Source organism: Lottia gigantea (assembly GCF_000327385.1).
Source record: "Lottia gigantea unplaced genomic scaffold LOTGIsca_53, whole genome shotgun sequence".
Lineage (NCBI taxonomy): Eukaryota > Metazoa > Mollusca > Gastropoda > Lottiidae > Lottia > Lottia gigantea.
In genome coordinates, this window is record NW_008709815.1 from 106,138 (window position 1) to 122,955 (window position 16,818).

The 16,818-nt window shown below is 33.3% G+C and overlaps 3 protein-coding genes across 3 annotated transcripts in view; 2 read left to right on the forward strand and 1 right to left on the reverse strand.

The window, feature by feature from the left end:
• Positions 1–897: 897 nt before the first annotated feature.
• Positions 898–3,882, reverse strand: LOTGIDRAFT_193477 (hypothetical protein). The gene is made up of 7 exons (XM_009062712.1): positions 3,683–3,882; positions 3,183–3,407; positions 2,746–2,858; positions 2,395–2,527; positions 1,985–2,093; positions 1,553–1,667; positions 898–1,283 (listed from the first exon to the last, which is right to left on the reverse strand). Exons 1-7 carry the CDS (start codon positions 3,759–3,761, stop codon positions 1,140–1,142), a joined length of 918 nt encoding a protein of 305 aa, XP_009060960.1. The 5' UTR covers positions 3,762–3,882; the 3' UTR covers positions 898–1,139.
• Positions 3,883–4,792: 910 nt separating this feature from the next.
• Positions 4,793–8,166, forward strand: LOTGIDRAFT_219308 (hypothetical protein). Its single transcript, XM_009062713.1, has 7 exons — positions 4,793–4,890; positions 5,090–5,145; positions 6,368–6,504; positions 7,060–7,118; positions 7,264–7,374; positions 7,573–7,655; positions 7,786–8,166. The coding sequence occupies exons 3-7, from the start codon at positions 6,411–6,413 to the stop codon at positions 7,883–7,885; spliced, it is 447 nt and encodes a 148-aa protein (XP_009060961.1). The 5' UTR covers positions 4,793–4,890; positions 5,090–5,145; positions 6,368–6,410; the 3' UTR covers positions 7,886–8,166.
• Positions 8,167–12,591: 4,425 nt separating this feature from the next.
• The window catches only part of LOTGIDRAFT_234578 (hypothetical protein), a gene marked incomplete at its 5' end in the record, with an annotated part of 5,677 nt that continues 1,450 nt past the window's right edge, over positions 12,592–16,818 (forward strand). The window contains 7 exons of the mRNA XM_009062714.1: positions 12,592–12,789; positions 13,156–13,266; positions 13,757–13,871; positions 14,017–14,176; positions 14,425–14,505; positions 14,630–14,766; positions 14,891–16,705. Of these exons, the coding sequence (XP_009060962.1) occupies positions 12,592–12,789; positions 13,156–13,266; positions 13,757–13,871; positions 14,017–14,176; positions 14,425–14,505; positions 14,630–14,766; positions 14,891–16,705 (2,617 nt within the window). The remainder of the gene's footprint in view (positions 12,790–13,155; positions 13,267–13,756; positions 13,872–14,016; positions 14,177–14,424; positions 14,506–14,629; positions 14,767–14,890; positions 16,706–16,818) is intronic.

Sequence of the window (16,818 nt, forward strand, 5' to 3'; positions counted from 1 at the left end):
TGATCCCATTAATCATTCATTGTAGGTACTCTATATATGCCTAGGTCGTCCAAAGGAGGCAGATATAAATAGCGACAGCTTACATAATTTACTACAATGCTTGTACATTCTTCCGATCTACTTCTGATAACGAACTGCATTGTTTCATCTTTTCAAGGATATGTTTAGTCGAATATAAACGGCGGTGGGGGAACATTGCATGGTTTCTATGGGGCCGACTCCTTTGGATTTCCAAAAAGACTTATCGAATTCTAATATCGCACACGGTCCCATTTCCGCGCCTAATTGGGCTAATAACGAGCAACTTTATGTAATGAGCCTAAAGAAACCCTTTGCCAAGGCATCCATATAAGCCTACACAATTTCCAATTGTCAGGGGATTTATTTGTAGCACAAGGTGTAGGTTAAATGTTCTATCAGAATATCATTAAAACAATTGAGAGATCAAAACCTACAGCGCCCAAACTTCTGGTAACTGAGCTATCCATCAGGATGTCATATGGATGCCTTAATGTATACAAGGCACAAAGTCCTTCTACATTTGATACGTTGATTAATCAAACAAAGCTTTTGGCACCATATTCTTAATGTTAGAATCTTTTGATTATCAAGTAATTTTGTTAATTGGAACTCCACCAAATTACTGTTTAATGATTTACCTTTATTACTTTATAATCTAATGTACTCAATACTAGAGAAAAATTAATAACATTTATAAGTGACCTTGAGTTCCCTCTAAAATAAATGAAGGCCTGCTTTGTTATAACTCCTAAGGTCCTTTTAAGTGAATTCTTTTACTTCTCTTTGTACATTTTATATTCAAAATGCATATCAAGAGCAATTTGAGGATCCCTTTTTAGCTTCAGGTATCCTCATATTATCAGACAAAACAAAAATATTGTTTTACTTATTTATTTAAGGGAATAGGTTGTACATTAATATGTTCTTTAATTTTCATTACACATTTTAATTCAACACAATCTGCTTTTATCCTTTTCTTCTTTAGAGAGTTTTGGAATAGAATTTCAACCTCTTTTCAAGTACAGTGATCTCTTCACAAGTACAAAGCCAGCAGGAGTTATTTCCCATTTATCCATGGCATAAAGCCAAAGGTAGTCCTTAGACCTCATCTTTGACATTCAGTCTCCACTAACAGCATACTGAGATTTCCACATAAAAATCTTATCAGCAGATGCAGTAAGTAAACAAGTTTCTGTAGGATGGTATGATAAGGAATGGATGGCACGGCTTGTTTTATGGTCTAATTTTTCTACCAATTTAGCCTACAAATAAAAAGACATAAACAGAAAATATTATAATGAATTTTTAATCAACAAAATGGGACATTCAAGTTCTTTTTTTCTTTTAAATCCTTTTTGAATCCAGTGAGACTTATTCAATATTTGTGATTAAATCATGAATTTTTCAAATGTTAGTAGAATCTTTTCTTGCTATGTCTTACAAGTTATTCAGGCAATTTAATGCTAGCTATCATTACAATGTACTGGTTGTTGTTTCTGAAAAAGAAGAGTATTATTTCTGCTAAACTTACATCAACTAGATCCCAAATATAAACTAAACCATCCTCTGAACCTGATAATATGTGGGTATCTTTACTGTTTAAACTATTATCTATTTTATATTCCTTGTTTTTATGACCAGTATACCTGAAATGTATAAATCATTTAAAATAATATTTATTATCATAATATGCTGATACAAGTATAATTCTGATCATAAAAAGATAACATGATAAACAAGGAAATTCAGATTTTAACAAAAGGGACGCAACTCCTTAGAAAAACACTGGAAACATTGTCTACTTTTTCCAAAATAGGACAATCCAAGCATCAAATCGGAAGAGGTTAATAACTACATGAATATCAAATCCTCATTTAGAGAACCAGTTTTGAAAATTAGGTTAACTTTAAAAAATATGACTTTAAATTTGGTAAATGAAAACTTGAAGATTATCAAAACTTACTCATTTAATAACTCTCCATTATCTTTATCTATTAAACGTAGAGTATTATCTAATGTACTAACTAATATACATTGAGCATCTCTAGTAAATGTTACACATGTGACAGCATCTGTAATGAAAATATAGTGAGTCCACAATTGATGAATAAAAACAAATAGTCTTAATTGAGTTCTCTTGGAATTATTCTACCATCAAATCAATAAAAGACCATAATGATAATAACATCTGCAAGGGACAATGAAAATGATAAGTCGGTTTTATATACAACAGTTAAAGCAGTTGTTATAATTCAAGTGATTGGGTAAATTGAAGGTCAACTGGACATTATGTTTTCATTTGGAAAGTGATAAGGGATATCCAATTTAATCTTTATTCAATGTTTACTAACACTAGGCGCTGTCAATACTTACTACCAATAAAATCAGACATCATTTTCCCTATCCTCAAATCATATCTTCTAACATGACTATCACCACATCCAGATAATATTTCATGATCTGATACTTGTAGAGATGTGATACTGTCTTTCGCTTCATCTAATATCTGAAAATATAGAGGTCTATAGTCTCAGTGTTAAACTTGTATCTGCATCATGAAATTATTCATTTTGCTTGAGATGAATCTTTCTTCAAGTTGTATCCCAACTCCACTGGAAGCCTAAAATGTCCTATACTTTAGAAAAAACTGAACTTAGGACAAACTCATTACTCATAGGAAACACAGGAATTCCGTCTTAATTCAGTACATAAAAATGTAATTACCTGTACAGGGTCATGTTTCTTAGATCTTGTATCCCAGGCTCTAATAGAACTATCAATAGATCCTGATAGAATTACAGTCGATTCTTCATTAAATTTTACACAGTTTACAGTTCCTATCATAATATATAAATGCATGGTAAAAAGAATAGTGTTAACATTGTTTTCATCAGTAAACTGAAAGTCTTCAAAAGTTCTAAAAATCGTTTCTTCCACAAGCAGAAAATTTCATCTATCTCTGCAGTATGCAATATTTTTTAGAACCAAATTTGTATGTCCACCTCAACTTTAATTTAATATGAAATGTGCTTCTATAACCAGCAGAATGTATCACACTCAGAATAGGCACCATTTTGCAAAGTCTAATCTCACTGTCTCAAACAAAAGAAATCATTTTAACCCTCAAACAGTATATCTATATTGCATCTGTTAATACAAACCTGCATGTCCTCTGTACGTTCTTAAAGCTTTCCCTGTCGCTACATCAAACAGTCTGACAGTCTTATCCATTCCAGCAGAACATATCTGACTATTATCACCACTAGACTGTGCATCAAGAACTTCGTAACCATGTCCTTGATATGATTTTAACATAACATCCCGATGTGGATTCCATAACTTTATAGTTTTGTTACTACCACAAGTTAAACAATAACTACCATCAGCTGAAAAATAATAAACTTCTGAATTAGTGAGATTATGAATTACACTTAGATGAGAGGCTTTACTAGGATAAACAGATCATTGCATTATTCTCAGAAATAGATGTCATGTCACATAGTGTAGAAACTTACAACAGGATTATTCTCTGAACATTTTAAGTCAAGCAAGGAATAAATTTTGCCCACAGTAAATTTTGTTTGTTTAGACTACGGTACCCTAATAATGATAAATAATTGCATGTAAAAAGGTCTGTAACAGTGTATGAAATGAAGTGTACCATTGAATCGAACAGCTCTTACTGCTCCCTGTTTACAGTCAACAGTTCTAATCAACTTTACAGGTATATCGGAACACATTTCAAGACTTTCTTCAAGAGCAATCTTCTAATTTCTGTTCTTCAACCATTACAATAATTGTGCCTTCCATTCAACCATAGAACTGTATGAATCAACCGTCAAAACATAGAACATCTATGATCAAACCATGCGATGATGCTACCGTACATTTGTAAGAATGTGACAAAAACATAGAAAACGAAAATACATATCATCACACGTTATAGTGTCACGCATCACGCTTCTGATACAATGTCACCAATTATTACTAGGTAGGCTACCAATCATAATCAATGCAAACTATTTTTCATTGATATAAACAATGATAACATTAGACATTTGATTTTAATGTTTGTGTAGGAATTATTTCTTAAAATTTTCAACAGTAGTGGCGATTCTATGAAATCTATGATGGAGGGGCCACAGAATTATCAATGGGGCCAAACAATATCAGGCATTTTAGAACTCAATGATATAAATATGAGGGGGTGGGGGTGAGCAGGGTCAGTAAAACTTTAAGGGGCTGTAGGTTTCATCTCCTGCTGCTTTGCACAATGTTTCATATATCAAGTCATCTTATAGGAATCACTGAAAACATTGGTTAACTTATCAACATAAGGCTTCATTGGCGTATGTGATTTCTGAGGAGTCAGATTGTACTCACCTTCTGAATAATTGATACAGAGATTTTTGAGGAAAGTAATAATATACAACTGTCTGTAAGTGTCCAATTTAATTGACTAATGCCCAGTCATTGTAGCAAGTTAAAAATCTTTAATTTAGGATGAAATGTTGTCAGTGGCATTAAGAAATTTATGCTCTCTTTGTGCTGATGAACCTTTGGCCATTGTCTAAGATTCAAATCTTAGGATGAATTTTGCTCAGAGGTATAAAGGTATTACAAAATAGGCAAGGGTGATATTCAAAGTTTTGGGGGTGAGATGAAATCAGTCTGTGTATAGACCTATCCACACATGTATTGTTAGGGGGTGAGCTGAATTCAGAAAAGGGTAGAAACCTCTCGACCCCTTATTGTATTTTCATTGTGACTGCAGACATCCCAGGATTCACCTCTTCTTGTTGTCATGTCAGCAACATAACAGACAAGATTTTTCGTCGGTGACAAATTTGAAAATGTCACTTATATTAGGTATGTTTTTCAGTCATTTGCTTTTTTGTGTTCTATTTAACCCTTACTATATGTTAAAGTTGACTGCAATTACAATTGCGTAGTATTTTGAATTCATAAAACATAATTTGGTAACTGAAATTTAATTTGTTGAATGCTTGAATTAAATTGTTTAAAAGTCATTAAATGTTTTAAATATTTACTACCTCGATATTTTCAGGTGGATCCTGGGTATTGAAATGTTTAGATCAGACCAAGTTTCTCATTTAGATAGAGGCATGTTGATTTTCTTACTTATTACTTAAAAATGTGAATGGTTATATATAGCCTACATAGATTATTAATTTCAAAACGATGTTGGTATTGCGTTATTAGTATCAGCAGAGTTTACAGTCAAATGAGTAAATTACTGTTAATATTGTGGTATTGCAAAATGTATCGGTTACATTTCATGTTACAGATCATTTTTTAATCTATGGTCTATAAAGTTTATGGATATTATTCACAATCCTTATCTGCATCCTTAAACATTCACTAATCCCAACTCTTTAACCCTAACAAAAGGATACGCCTATCCTTAAACTTTGTAGACTATAGAGCATCAAAAATTGTATCTTTTTTCAAGGGTTATGTTCAAACCTGTTAACCAACCTAATGTCTGAAATCTCACAAATTCTATTTTCAATCATATTTCTAAATGCTAGCATTTGGCCTATATATGGTCATTTTTTTTCAGTTTGATTTTTAGATTCAGAAACCACATCAGAAAAAAAATTATGGACCCTTAATGTGGAAACCTGGACTTGTTATTCTTGTCGATCTGAAGTGAGCCAGGGTAGATATTACGACCGGGACTTCAGCTTGCGATGTTGATAATCTAATATTCTTTGTGATTATTTATAACAAGGGTGATTGCAATTATGAATATAATTATATATGCAGTTTTTCCCGGTGTCATGTGCAAACTTTCAGAATTGTTCAAAATTTAAAATTAAAATGTAATTAATGACCGAATTCTTTTTCAATTAATTTTTCTGGATTTAAGAGATATTTAACAGTGATTTTGTTAATAGAATATCGGACATCATTTACGTGTATTGTATTTGTGACAAAAATAAATGTTTCGTTTTTTGTTTTGTTTTTATATTATTAGTCATGGTTACATATTTGTGGTATAGCCTGAACAGACGACACGCCTTTATGGACGAGTCGATGGGTTTTCTAAGCCTGCCTCTGTGTAGCCTCCATCATTCAGCACGCCTTTGTCTGCGACAAAAGTCGAAGTCAGTAGAAGTCTGGGTGTCAGAGTCTTTCTTAAGGGGATATTAAAAGTCCAGCTTTGCTGAAATCTTCGTATTCAAAAATTGTGAAAGCAGAGGGTTTTTTTTACGTTACAAATTACTTACCAATGATTTTACCAAGCAAAGAACTGGATTTACCCCTTTGTCTGCATTTTTTGTATCTATTTATGAGTGTATGACTGTATTATATTTTGCAGATACGAAACTAACTATAAACAGCTTTATCAGAGAAGACGCAACATGGCGCACTCCACAGAATTTTATCTCCGATATTATGTTGGTCATAAAGGCAAATTTGGGCATGAATTTTTAGAATTTGAATTCCGTCCTGATGGTAAGTATTTGATGGATAAATTGCTAGACTATAACCCCCCAAAAATATGATAATACCTGATGTTACATTAAAATAGCGAAAGCAGAGTAAACCTCTACTGCTCTTGCTTGCTTTGTCAACAGATCGATGCCTTGTTGGAAATGGAAAACGTGTTTGCTGAAGTATGTTAAACGTTTTTCTTACGTTAACTTGCACATGATTATACAGAGATAGTAGGTAAATTGACATGTTATTTTGCATCCAATGCGTAGTCTTTGTTATGAATTCTCAGTTACTTATTGATAGGCTATTGAATTGTTCAGCCTGTGTCGATTATTCACTAATCGAAGTACTGAAAATTATAAGGTGTGGTTGACTCCTGATAAACATTTCAGTCTCGCAACAAGAAAGAAAAAATGTGATAAACCTTTGTCAACACTCATTATTAGAAGTAGAATCTAGTTCATTAATGGTTTTAAAATTATTTATCAACTTGTATGTATTTGTCAATACCCTCCAGTGCCTTAGTTGGCATTCAGTTGCTTAATTCAAAACATGTAATTATTTTTCTTGCAGGAAAGTTACGATATGCAAATAATTCCAATTATAAGAATGATACCATGATCAGAAAAGAGGTATGTACATTATTTTGTATGCTTGAAATAACATAAGTAGAATACAGAAACAATACAGCTTATTTGGAAGGAAGTGAATATGGTCATCTGATTTTATTTTAAAATGTTACCAAGTCGAACTTGTAGGATTTTTTCTTCTTGTCAGGCTTTTGTTCATAAATCTGTAATGGAAGAATTAAAGAGAATAATAGAAGATTCAGAAATTATGCAGGAAGATGATACATTGTGGCCCTCACCAGACAGAGTTGGAAGACAGGTAAAATATATATTATTGAGTAGTGTTGTAATTTGTAATGTGAGATTTATAGACATGACACAAATCTAGTAGCAAGTTGTCAAAAAATAACCATTTTGTTACAAACAAATTCAAACTAAGATGCTTAACTTTGTGATCAAAGTCAAAATTATAAGGAAATCAGTAGTGAGATGTTAGCTTGATATATTATTTTTGTAGGAATTGGAAGTGGTAATTGGTGATGAACACATTTCTTTCACAACTTCTAAAATTGGTTCATTAGTTGATGTTAATCAGAGCAAGTAAGTAAGATAAAAGTTTAAGCATTGAATTATGTCCCTTTATCCATTGACAAACAGAAAAATGTGATTTTAAATGGTCGTAATATTCTTTGAAAACCTAATTACAGTTTAACTTTTTTGTATTTTTCAGAGATCCTGAGGGTTTGAGAACATTTTATTATTTGGTTCAAGATTTAAAATGTCTCGTGTTTTCTTTGATTGGATTACATTTCAAGATCAAACCAATTTGAAATTGGCAATATCTTTTATCAGTGTATTTTTGTTATATGTAATCTTGTTTATCATATGTATATATAATATCATGTATTTTAGAAATAAAGAATAGAACTTCTTTGATTTAAGATAAAGTTTATGACCCTTGTGAAAACACATAAAATTGTTTATTATTTCATTTGTAGAATGGCTTTTGATAATCAACAAATGATAAATTCCCTTAAGAAATAGATAATTGACTTCGTTCATATTTCATGTGTACATTATTTTATGAGAAATAAAATTTAACATACTTATATTTCATTTGTTCAATGAGAATATATAGGTCCAAGTCTGAATTTATTATCTTCTAATAATACAAATTGTCTAATAGCTATGTACCCTGTTCACAACCAGTCAGACTCAAATTCATATAAAATTTTGTTCATGTTTTTCTTTGGGTAACTATAGGGATCCTTGAACTGAAGAGACTGATTACCACAATTTAGAGATCACTATATTAGTCAAACAAACGCTCTCTTCCGTAATAGCCTTTTTGAGCGCGATTCTGACAAATTCACCCCTCATTGGTCTAAGCATTGAGAATGCCACTTGCACCACATGGTTCTGGTGTCTAAGAAAAGGAAAAACCAGCAAAATTATGATTGTTGGAGTAGCTCAAGGATCTGAAATATAAAAAAATGACACGTATACCATATTTATCACAAGATTACAAATTTTCATAGAGACCTTTCAATTTTGACGAGAAGTAACCAGGCTTGGAAGTCTTGAGTTTACTTAAGCCTATACAAACGATAATAATCCTCAAATGAAAATGTTGGGTATTAACGAATCAATTGAAACCTACTGGTGACCGGAATACCACTGTCAGAAAAAGCAAATTTAACAAATGAAATCAGAAATGATCAGTTATAATTTACGAAAATCCGAAGTCTCTTCAAATATCAGATTGCATAATAAAATGGCGCGAAATTTCAACCAATCAAGGGAGTAACATCCCCGAACGGCTTGATTTCGGCAGACAATTTTTATTTTATTTTATTGAAGGTTACGGTAGTGGTATTAACCTCACGATAACTTGTACGCTCACTTGTGTTTGGAACAATAAATCATATAATAAAGAAAATGATATTTATGTCGACAAAGGCATTCTATATCATGTCAATATATCTCCTAGTTAGCCCAACTTTCACATAAATAGGTGAGTTAAAACTATGCCTCAACACGCATTTACATAACTTTTTATTTTAAAATATTCCTCAGAAACAAACCAGAATAGTAATTGAATAAATAAAATTAATATATTTATTAACAAATATACATCCATTAGTCATGGAGTGACAGATGAAATGTGTTCTATAAGACCGTTCCCTTCAGTTGACACAGGCTACAACAATTCATCTCCAAGACAACACCGGACAAAAGAGAGTAGTTTGTTATTGAAAGTCGAGCGCAAATAGGCATTTTTCAATATGGCGATGACGGAACAAACAGGATCAATATGTGACGGCAAGGAATAGAAGCCTTGTGCCTATAGGCACATTAGATTTAAGGTAAAATTATACAATTTTTGAAAAGATTAACGAAATCATTATTAAGAAAACAATATCAATCTCATCCTAAACCAAAAACTTTCTAGCTTGTACTCTTAATTTCACAGATAACGATATTTTTTTAAATTGGGTTGTCTGAATAGCAATAATGTTGTATTAAAATTTGATTTCCAAAAATGATTAACAAGAAACTATGGCTGGGAGCTCTTTAGAAAGTTAAGATTAGCGGAGAGGAATTATCCAAGAATATCATAATGGTTGTCTTGTGATGATGATTAGAAGAGTCATTCATTCCGCAATAGTCTTAAATAAAAACCAAGCTAATACATGTACGAAAATTTCTACAAATGATTTACCATTTTCATTAATATATGCCCAAAATTAATAGATACATGTACATAAAGCGATAACAATTATTGTGGGTAGATTTCTTTTTTGGATTGGTTGGAGGTCAAATTTCAAGGTCAAATAATGAGAAACCGTTGATGAGACCAGAAGACGCGTATTTTGTATAGGATTTTTTTCCTATTTCAGATATTCTGTGGTAGTGCTTCTTTAGTCAGTTTGTAAATAGTCAAGACATTATAACTAATAACAGTGCCAATATGACAACATATCTATATACTTCATCAGGACCTTATTCCTGTCAGGCTTGTAATATGGGATTCTCCAATACAGCTTTATTGGCAAAACATAAAGCTCGCTTCTGTATCGGGGATGCTGGTGATATGGTGTTAATCAGACAGTGTAAGAGGTGTAGAGAACACAAATGTTCCTGTGAAGAAGTTCCAGAGGTTAGTTGAATGTTTTTTTTTTATTCGTTTGAGAATGATACCAGAATTTCCTGTTGATTGCGAGCAATTGCTTCTATATCCTCAGATGTTTTGTCATCAAGGGAGTTGTTATTTGAAATCTCACATAATTTACTATCTTCATTTTTGGCACATTTGTAGATTCCCATGGTAGAATCAAGCAACAATGACATAAATGAGGTATATTTGAATAAGAATGTTCACAGCCATTCATAACCACTGCCAGGCACAACTCTCTCTTATCACTACCATCCACAATCTCCTTTCACTTCTTCCAGACACAACATTATTGCATCACTGCCAGACACAACAGCCTAGCATTATTGCCAGACAGAACATCCTTGCATCACTGTCAATGCCAAACACCCCATCCTTGTATCTGTCAATACCCCCCCTCCCCCAAAACACTTCGAGACAAAATCCCTCTCATGACTACCAGATACAACCTCCTTTCATCTCTACCAAACATAACCTCCTCTCAACTCTACCAGGCACAACCTCCTCTCATCACTTCCAGACACAACATCCCCCATGACTACCAGTCTACCCTCTTTTAATCACTTCCAGACACAACATCCCTACATCTCTACCAGACACATCCTCCCCTCAACTCTACCAGGCACAACCTCCTCTCGTGACTACCAGACACAACCTCATCCCATTTCTACCAGACATAATCTCCTCTAATTACTTCCACACACAACCTCCTCTCATCCTGACAAGACGCAACCTCTCCCGATGACTACCAGACACTATCCCCTCTAAACACTTTCAGTCACAAGAACCTCTCATTACTTCCAGACACAACCTCCTCTCATCTCTACCAGACACAACCTCCTCTCATCTCTACCAGACACAATCTCTCTCATCTCTACCAGACACAACCTGCTCTCATCTCTACCAGACACAATCTCCTCTCATCTCTACCAGACACAGCCTCCTCTCATGACTTTCAGACATAACATCCCATCTTCTCTACCAGACACAACCTCCCCCTGTCTGTACCAGACACAATTTCCTCTCATCTCTACCAGACACAACATCCTCCCATTTCTACCTGACATAACCTCTTCTCATCACTACCAGACACTACCTCCTCCCATCTCTATCAGACACAATCTCCTCTCTTCAGTTTAAGACACATATTTCATCTGTTAAACCTAATTGACATAATGAATATACCACAGAGATAATGATAAATATGTGGACTCCTCCAAGTTAACATATCCAATCTTAGTATGCCATCAGGTGTTCTGGAAGGGAGAGCATGCTCTGTATTACTATCGGGATACAATACTATTTTGGGCATGGGTGCAATGAATTTAAACAGAACGGTTACTACAAAATTTGTTACTTCTATGTATTTGATATAACAGTAAATACATAGATTATCTGAATGATAAATGTGCATTTTTTAGCTATATCTATGACATTTCGATTTTATATTGACTTTTTGACTTGAAATAAATCAGAGATTTATAGTATGCTAGATTAAACTAATCATAAATTATATGAAAGGTGATCATATTTAGTCAAACATACACAGTGAATAATAGTTGCTAGGCCAAATATTTTATATAATACATATTTATATAGACCAAGTATTGCTATGAAGATTTTTATTGAATGTTGAAATATATTGTTTATTTAACTGCTGGCTTCTATTGTCTTCTCTTAGTATATTAGTATGTCTTGACATCTTTTGTGCATTCAATTTGTCAGATATTGAAAAGATCTCCATTAGAGGTATAAATATGACTGTAGTGAGATGGTAGCTAGGGTAAACAAACCATATAAGAAATGAATTAGTATTCTAAGGGTGTTACTCAGGGAGTGTTAATGGCTCTATTGTCATAAGACGATATCTCTCTACCTTTCTTTTTATTACTTGATTTTCTCATTTCTATGGGTTTTGTTTGCTGTCATTGTTATTTGAGTCATATCCAATATCTTAGTTATTGGAATGCTCAGTTTGTCAGGCCTCAAATAAAGAGATCTACTAAGAGGAGTTATAAATTTGATTTTGCTAGTGCGTGTTAATTGAACATAGAGTGCAAAAATAATTGATTTGAATCAACAAAGCATCTGTTTTTTTGGAGCAACAAGTGATATATTTAAGGGGAGTTGTTATCGTAAAGAAAAGAAGAATATTCTGGTAGGATGAGGAAGAAATTTGTGAAAATGGAAATATCAGATGATCCAGAGTTGTCAAAAATGTGTACAAGATGCTTCAAAGAAAATCTGAAGCATTGTGAGAATTCCTTTTGAAATGCAGTTGCAGACCAAACCTGTAAAAAGTATCTAGAAAACCCAGAAGATGAAACTTGGTTCTAAGTATGCTGACACCATATCTTCAAAATGAGTAAACAAATAGAAGAGTTGAGAGCCCTGAAAGATCGAAGATCAAGAAATCGTGAAGTACGAGATTTTGAAGAAAGGATTTTGTTGGATAATCTTGAAGAAACAGAGCGTATGTTAAATGGAACTCCTATTAATACACATCGTAAAAAATTTCCACTATCAAAACATGAAGATCTGAGACAGCTTCAAGTAGAGGTAAGTTACAATTTCAATAAGTTTGTTTATGAATGGGACAATGAAATGAAATATCATTATCAAGTTTTTATGATAGCTATGTAGACTCTACAAAACTAAACACGAGGTGATATTAGGTGTTGTATGCCCTGGCTTTCTGCAATTGAAGTATGTTTAATCCATAAAATGTGAAAAATATATATCCACAACATTGATATGAAACTTGCTCTTGGTATTAATGTTCTCAATTTCATTTGACTTAAAGAAAATGTAATAAGAATATCTAATCTGCCGTTGGTTGATATTTGTTGTAATTCATTTCAAGCAATAGGCTAAGAGGTAGAAATCTTTAAGATTAATCTGAACAATTATGTCCTTTTATTTCAGTATGAGCGAATGAGAGAGGAAGAAAAGAGACAGTGTCAGGATGTAGGTCGACCAAGACGCAGACAATCTAATCGTAGTGATGAAAGTATGAGTATACATCTAATTAGAGATGTAAGTGAGGAGGTTCAATGGAAATAATTCAATTGTTGTATATCTAATAAATTATGTTATAATCAATTGTATATATGTATTATTTTTTTTTGTGTATTTTTATTCCTTAATACTCTTTCACCACAAATTGAATTGAAAATTTACATATACATTGCATACATGAGAGTGTAATATCTCTTACTCTTGACCCTAGCACAATTCTATAATCTAACTATAATCCCAACTTTGATAATTTCATTTTAAGCTGTTAATTAATGGAACAATCATAAATGTTATGTATAAATAACAACGTTTTAAAAAGTTTTCTGTATAGAATAACTTGTTTCATAAAAAACGACTAGAGATAACAGGTTATTATGTGTTTTGATATAATTAAGAATTAAAGCTATTAGAAACACTGTAAAATTAAATATTTTATTTTTTGTTTCTATAGTGTGTTTCATTGTTTGTATTGTGCATTCTTTTTTATTTATCTTGTCTTTTTTAACAGCGCAGTAAATATAATCCTAACAATGATCCCAAACTTCAATCATTAGCAGCTAATCATGGAAAACAGATGGAATTTTTGTCCAACAGAAATAAAGATTTGGAGAGACAAAGAGATGGTAAGTATTTTTCAGAATCATGGAATTTTAATCACTTACACATTTTGATTTAAATTTGAAAAATTTTGATTCTAAATTATTATACTTGGGATAATTATTTGCTGCCATATCGATATCTAAAAAGCATGATATTTTCTGTTTCCAGAGATCCGAAGGCGTTTGGGTGCATTGGGAAAGAAGCCAGCAGATACAGACAATACATCAGCATTACTAGCAGAACTCAGAGATCAGGAAGCAAGAAACCAAAGATTATTAGATGAACTTAAAAAACAACTTTTGGCTTCCAGACAACCTGTTGCTATTATGTAAGTAAAAATATTTGCACATGTGAAACTTCTTCCTTTTTTGAACTCTAAATTTCATCTATAAATGGCTGCATAGCTGTGGCTGATCTAATCTGTTGTAACAGCTTTAAATTTTATCATTTGAATAAAGATTTGAAAGTAGATGTTTATGTCAAATTTTACTCCTTGTTTTGTACAAAATGATTCTAAGATGATCTTGATCTATAATGTTCAATAATTGATTATAAACTTTAATTTGATATTTTCAGTGGAGAGCAACAACAAGTTCAGCAGAAGAAAACCTACACTTATCCTGTATATTATGGGAATTCATTGGTAGCAGAAATCAGGTAGGTTCAAAATGTTTTTCAATTTCTTAGCTGAAAAGAAAGATTATTAAGATTTATGTGACATGTTTGATTTATTGAATTTATTAACAAGAGTCTACATGAATAAGTGTATTTTATTTTCTAGTGCTATTCGACAAGCTTACATACAGAGTGGTGGAAATGATCCTGAAATCTTGGCTCAACTGGCTCAGATGTTAGCAGAGGCTCAAGCAATTGAAGAAGCCATGAGGAACAAAAGGCCACCAGAACCAAAGAGAAAAGGTAGAATATTTATGACAATTGACCTGACTTATAAATCTGGTAGAAATCTTTCTTTGCTTTCCAGAACTTCACATAACTGAACAATCATAGCAAAAAAAAGTTTATTGTTTATTTTTTTTTTCAGAGAAAAAGACCACTGAAGTCACATCTCATGTAATGACAATGGATATGGAGAATGAAAGATTAAACAGGGAACTCTTGTTACTGCAAGAACAGAATCTTATGGCTCGTAACAGACGTAAAGATGATAGAGAAGGTAGGCTGCCATCATTAAGGCTTGGTCTTGGAGGAACACTTGGATCTGGTCTTGGATTTCTAGGAAGCACTTCACGATTAGGAATGTCTGGACTAGGTACTTCAGGTCTTGGGTTAACTGGAACAGGTTTAACCTTGGGTCAGTCTTCCAGATACAGTTCCTTGCACAAACCTCTTTATGGTAGCTCTACTTTCAGTTCTAATCCTCTGTATAAATCTATTTTAGAACAATCTGACAATAATAATATAAATGTAGGGCTATTAAATTCTATGACAGGTCGGGCTTCTGTTTTGGGTCGACCTGGCACAGGATTAGGTTATAGATCTTATAGACCTGGATTGTCTTATAGAAATTCTTTTTTAGGTGAGGGTGGCCAAACTTCTGTCTCCAAGTATGGTCTAAACCCTTCAATCAGGGACTCTTTAGAATTGCGTAATAATAATAATCTTGTTGATATTGGCACAAGCCCAATTTCTTCCTCTCGATTAGCTAGGCCTCTTACTTCCTTGGGATTGCGAAGTCCAGTTATTGTTGAACCCAACCAACGAAAGCCATATCCATTAGACAGTGTTCTACCACCAGATACAATCAATGTTTCTTCTAATACTCCATATCAGGCATCTTACATAAGTTCGTATCCTCATTCAAAGATTGAAATTGAACTGAGAGATAGCTTTGAAAATTTTGAGGAACCATATGAATATAATGAAACACATCCAACTGTTCCTAAATTAAAATTGCATACTGATCCTCCTCCTGAAGATAAAGAGTCAGACAATCTAAAAGAAGAGGAAAAACTGCCTTCTCCATCCAAAGATAAAAAGAAGAAAAAACCTAAACCGTCTCCCAAAAATCGTCCTGAAACAAGAAATTCTGACGGTAGTAGATCATCAATTGTAGAGCCTAAACCTTTAAAGTCTGCATTAAAAAACTCTAAAACTTTAGAGCCATCTTCACCCTCTGATCTCAATAATCATCCTTCAAATCTAAAATCATTTGCTGGACCTGATGATTATGAGGTCTATGATTCTGATGTGATATATGACCCAGTTCCTGATACTGTACAAAATCCTCCACCTAAAAAACCTTTATATACACCCAAAGTCTATGAGCAGTTGAATACTCAAAAAATAATTCCTATTGATTCTGCTAGACCTTTGCAAAGTACAAATCAGTTTTTACCCATATACTCTGCTCAGCCATATGTATCACCAGTTCCTATACAAACCACAACTCCAATTGTGTCATCTGTTCCTCAATATTATATACAGCCAATCACACAGCCTACCTATATTCCTCCTGCTAACCCAGAAACTTATGCAGTACCTCCTAAAACAGGAGACACAGATCCTACACCCAATACTCAGTCAACTCAACCTCGCGTTACATACTTACCTATGTCTCATCCTGACATGTATCAACCACCACCAACTACTGCTGTTTCTAGCGCAGCTTCCACTCCCACTTCATCACAGAGAAATTCACGTCTGAGATCACATCGACACAGACCTGGAGTCAGTCCCATACCAGAAGAAAGTCTTTCAGCTCGCCCTGCACCGGTTGGCGATTCAAGTCCTTCACCTTTTGATACTACTCTTGATTCTCAAGAACCAAGACGAGTTCTCCATTCTTATCCTAAACCACCATCTGACCCCAATGATCCATACAATTATTATGCAAGAAGTGGCTGGCCCCCAGTACAACATGAAAAATTGCACAAAGATCATAAAAATTACCACCCCCTTAATCCTGATAATTCTACAGACGATGGGCAAAATCAAACTCCTCGTCCAAAT

What these genes read in the sequence shown, in the direction of transcription:
- LOTGIDRAFT_193477 (XM_009062712.1), bottom strand. Translation starts at nt 3,761, where the DNA reads ATGTGTTCCGATATACCTGTAAAGTTGATTAGAACTGTTGACTGTAAA. An exon ending in AGAAACATGACCCTGTACAG is followed by an intron (nt 2,528 to 2,745) that starts GTAATTACATTT and finishes CTATATTTTCAG; the next exon opens with ATATTAGATGAAGCGAAAGA. An exon ending in ATATTTGGGATCTAGTTGAT is followed by an intron (nt 1,284 to 1,552) that starts GTAAGTTTAGCA and finishes TTTTATTTGTAG; the next exon opens with GCTAAATTGGTAGAAAAATT.
- LOTGIDRAFT_219308 (XM_009062713.1), top strand. Translation starts at nt 6,411, where the DNA reads ATGGCGCACTCCACAGAATTTTATCTCCGATATTATGTTGGTCATAAA. An exon ending in CAGACAGAGTTGGAAGACAG is followed by an intron (nt 7,375 to 7,572) that starts GTAAAATATATA and finishes TTATTTTTGTAG; the next exon opens with GAATTGGAAGTGGTAATTGG. An exon ending in GTTGATGTTAATCAGAGCAA is followed by an intron (nt 7,656 to 7,785) that starts GTAAGTAAGATA and finishes TGTATTTTTCAG; the next exon opens with AGATCCTGAGGGTTTGAGAA.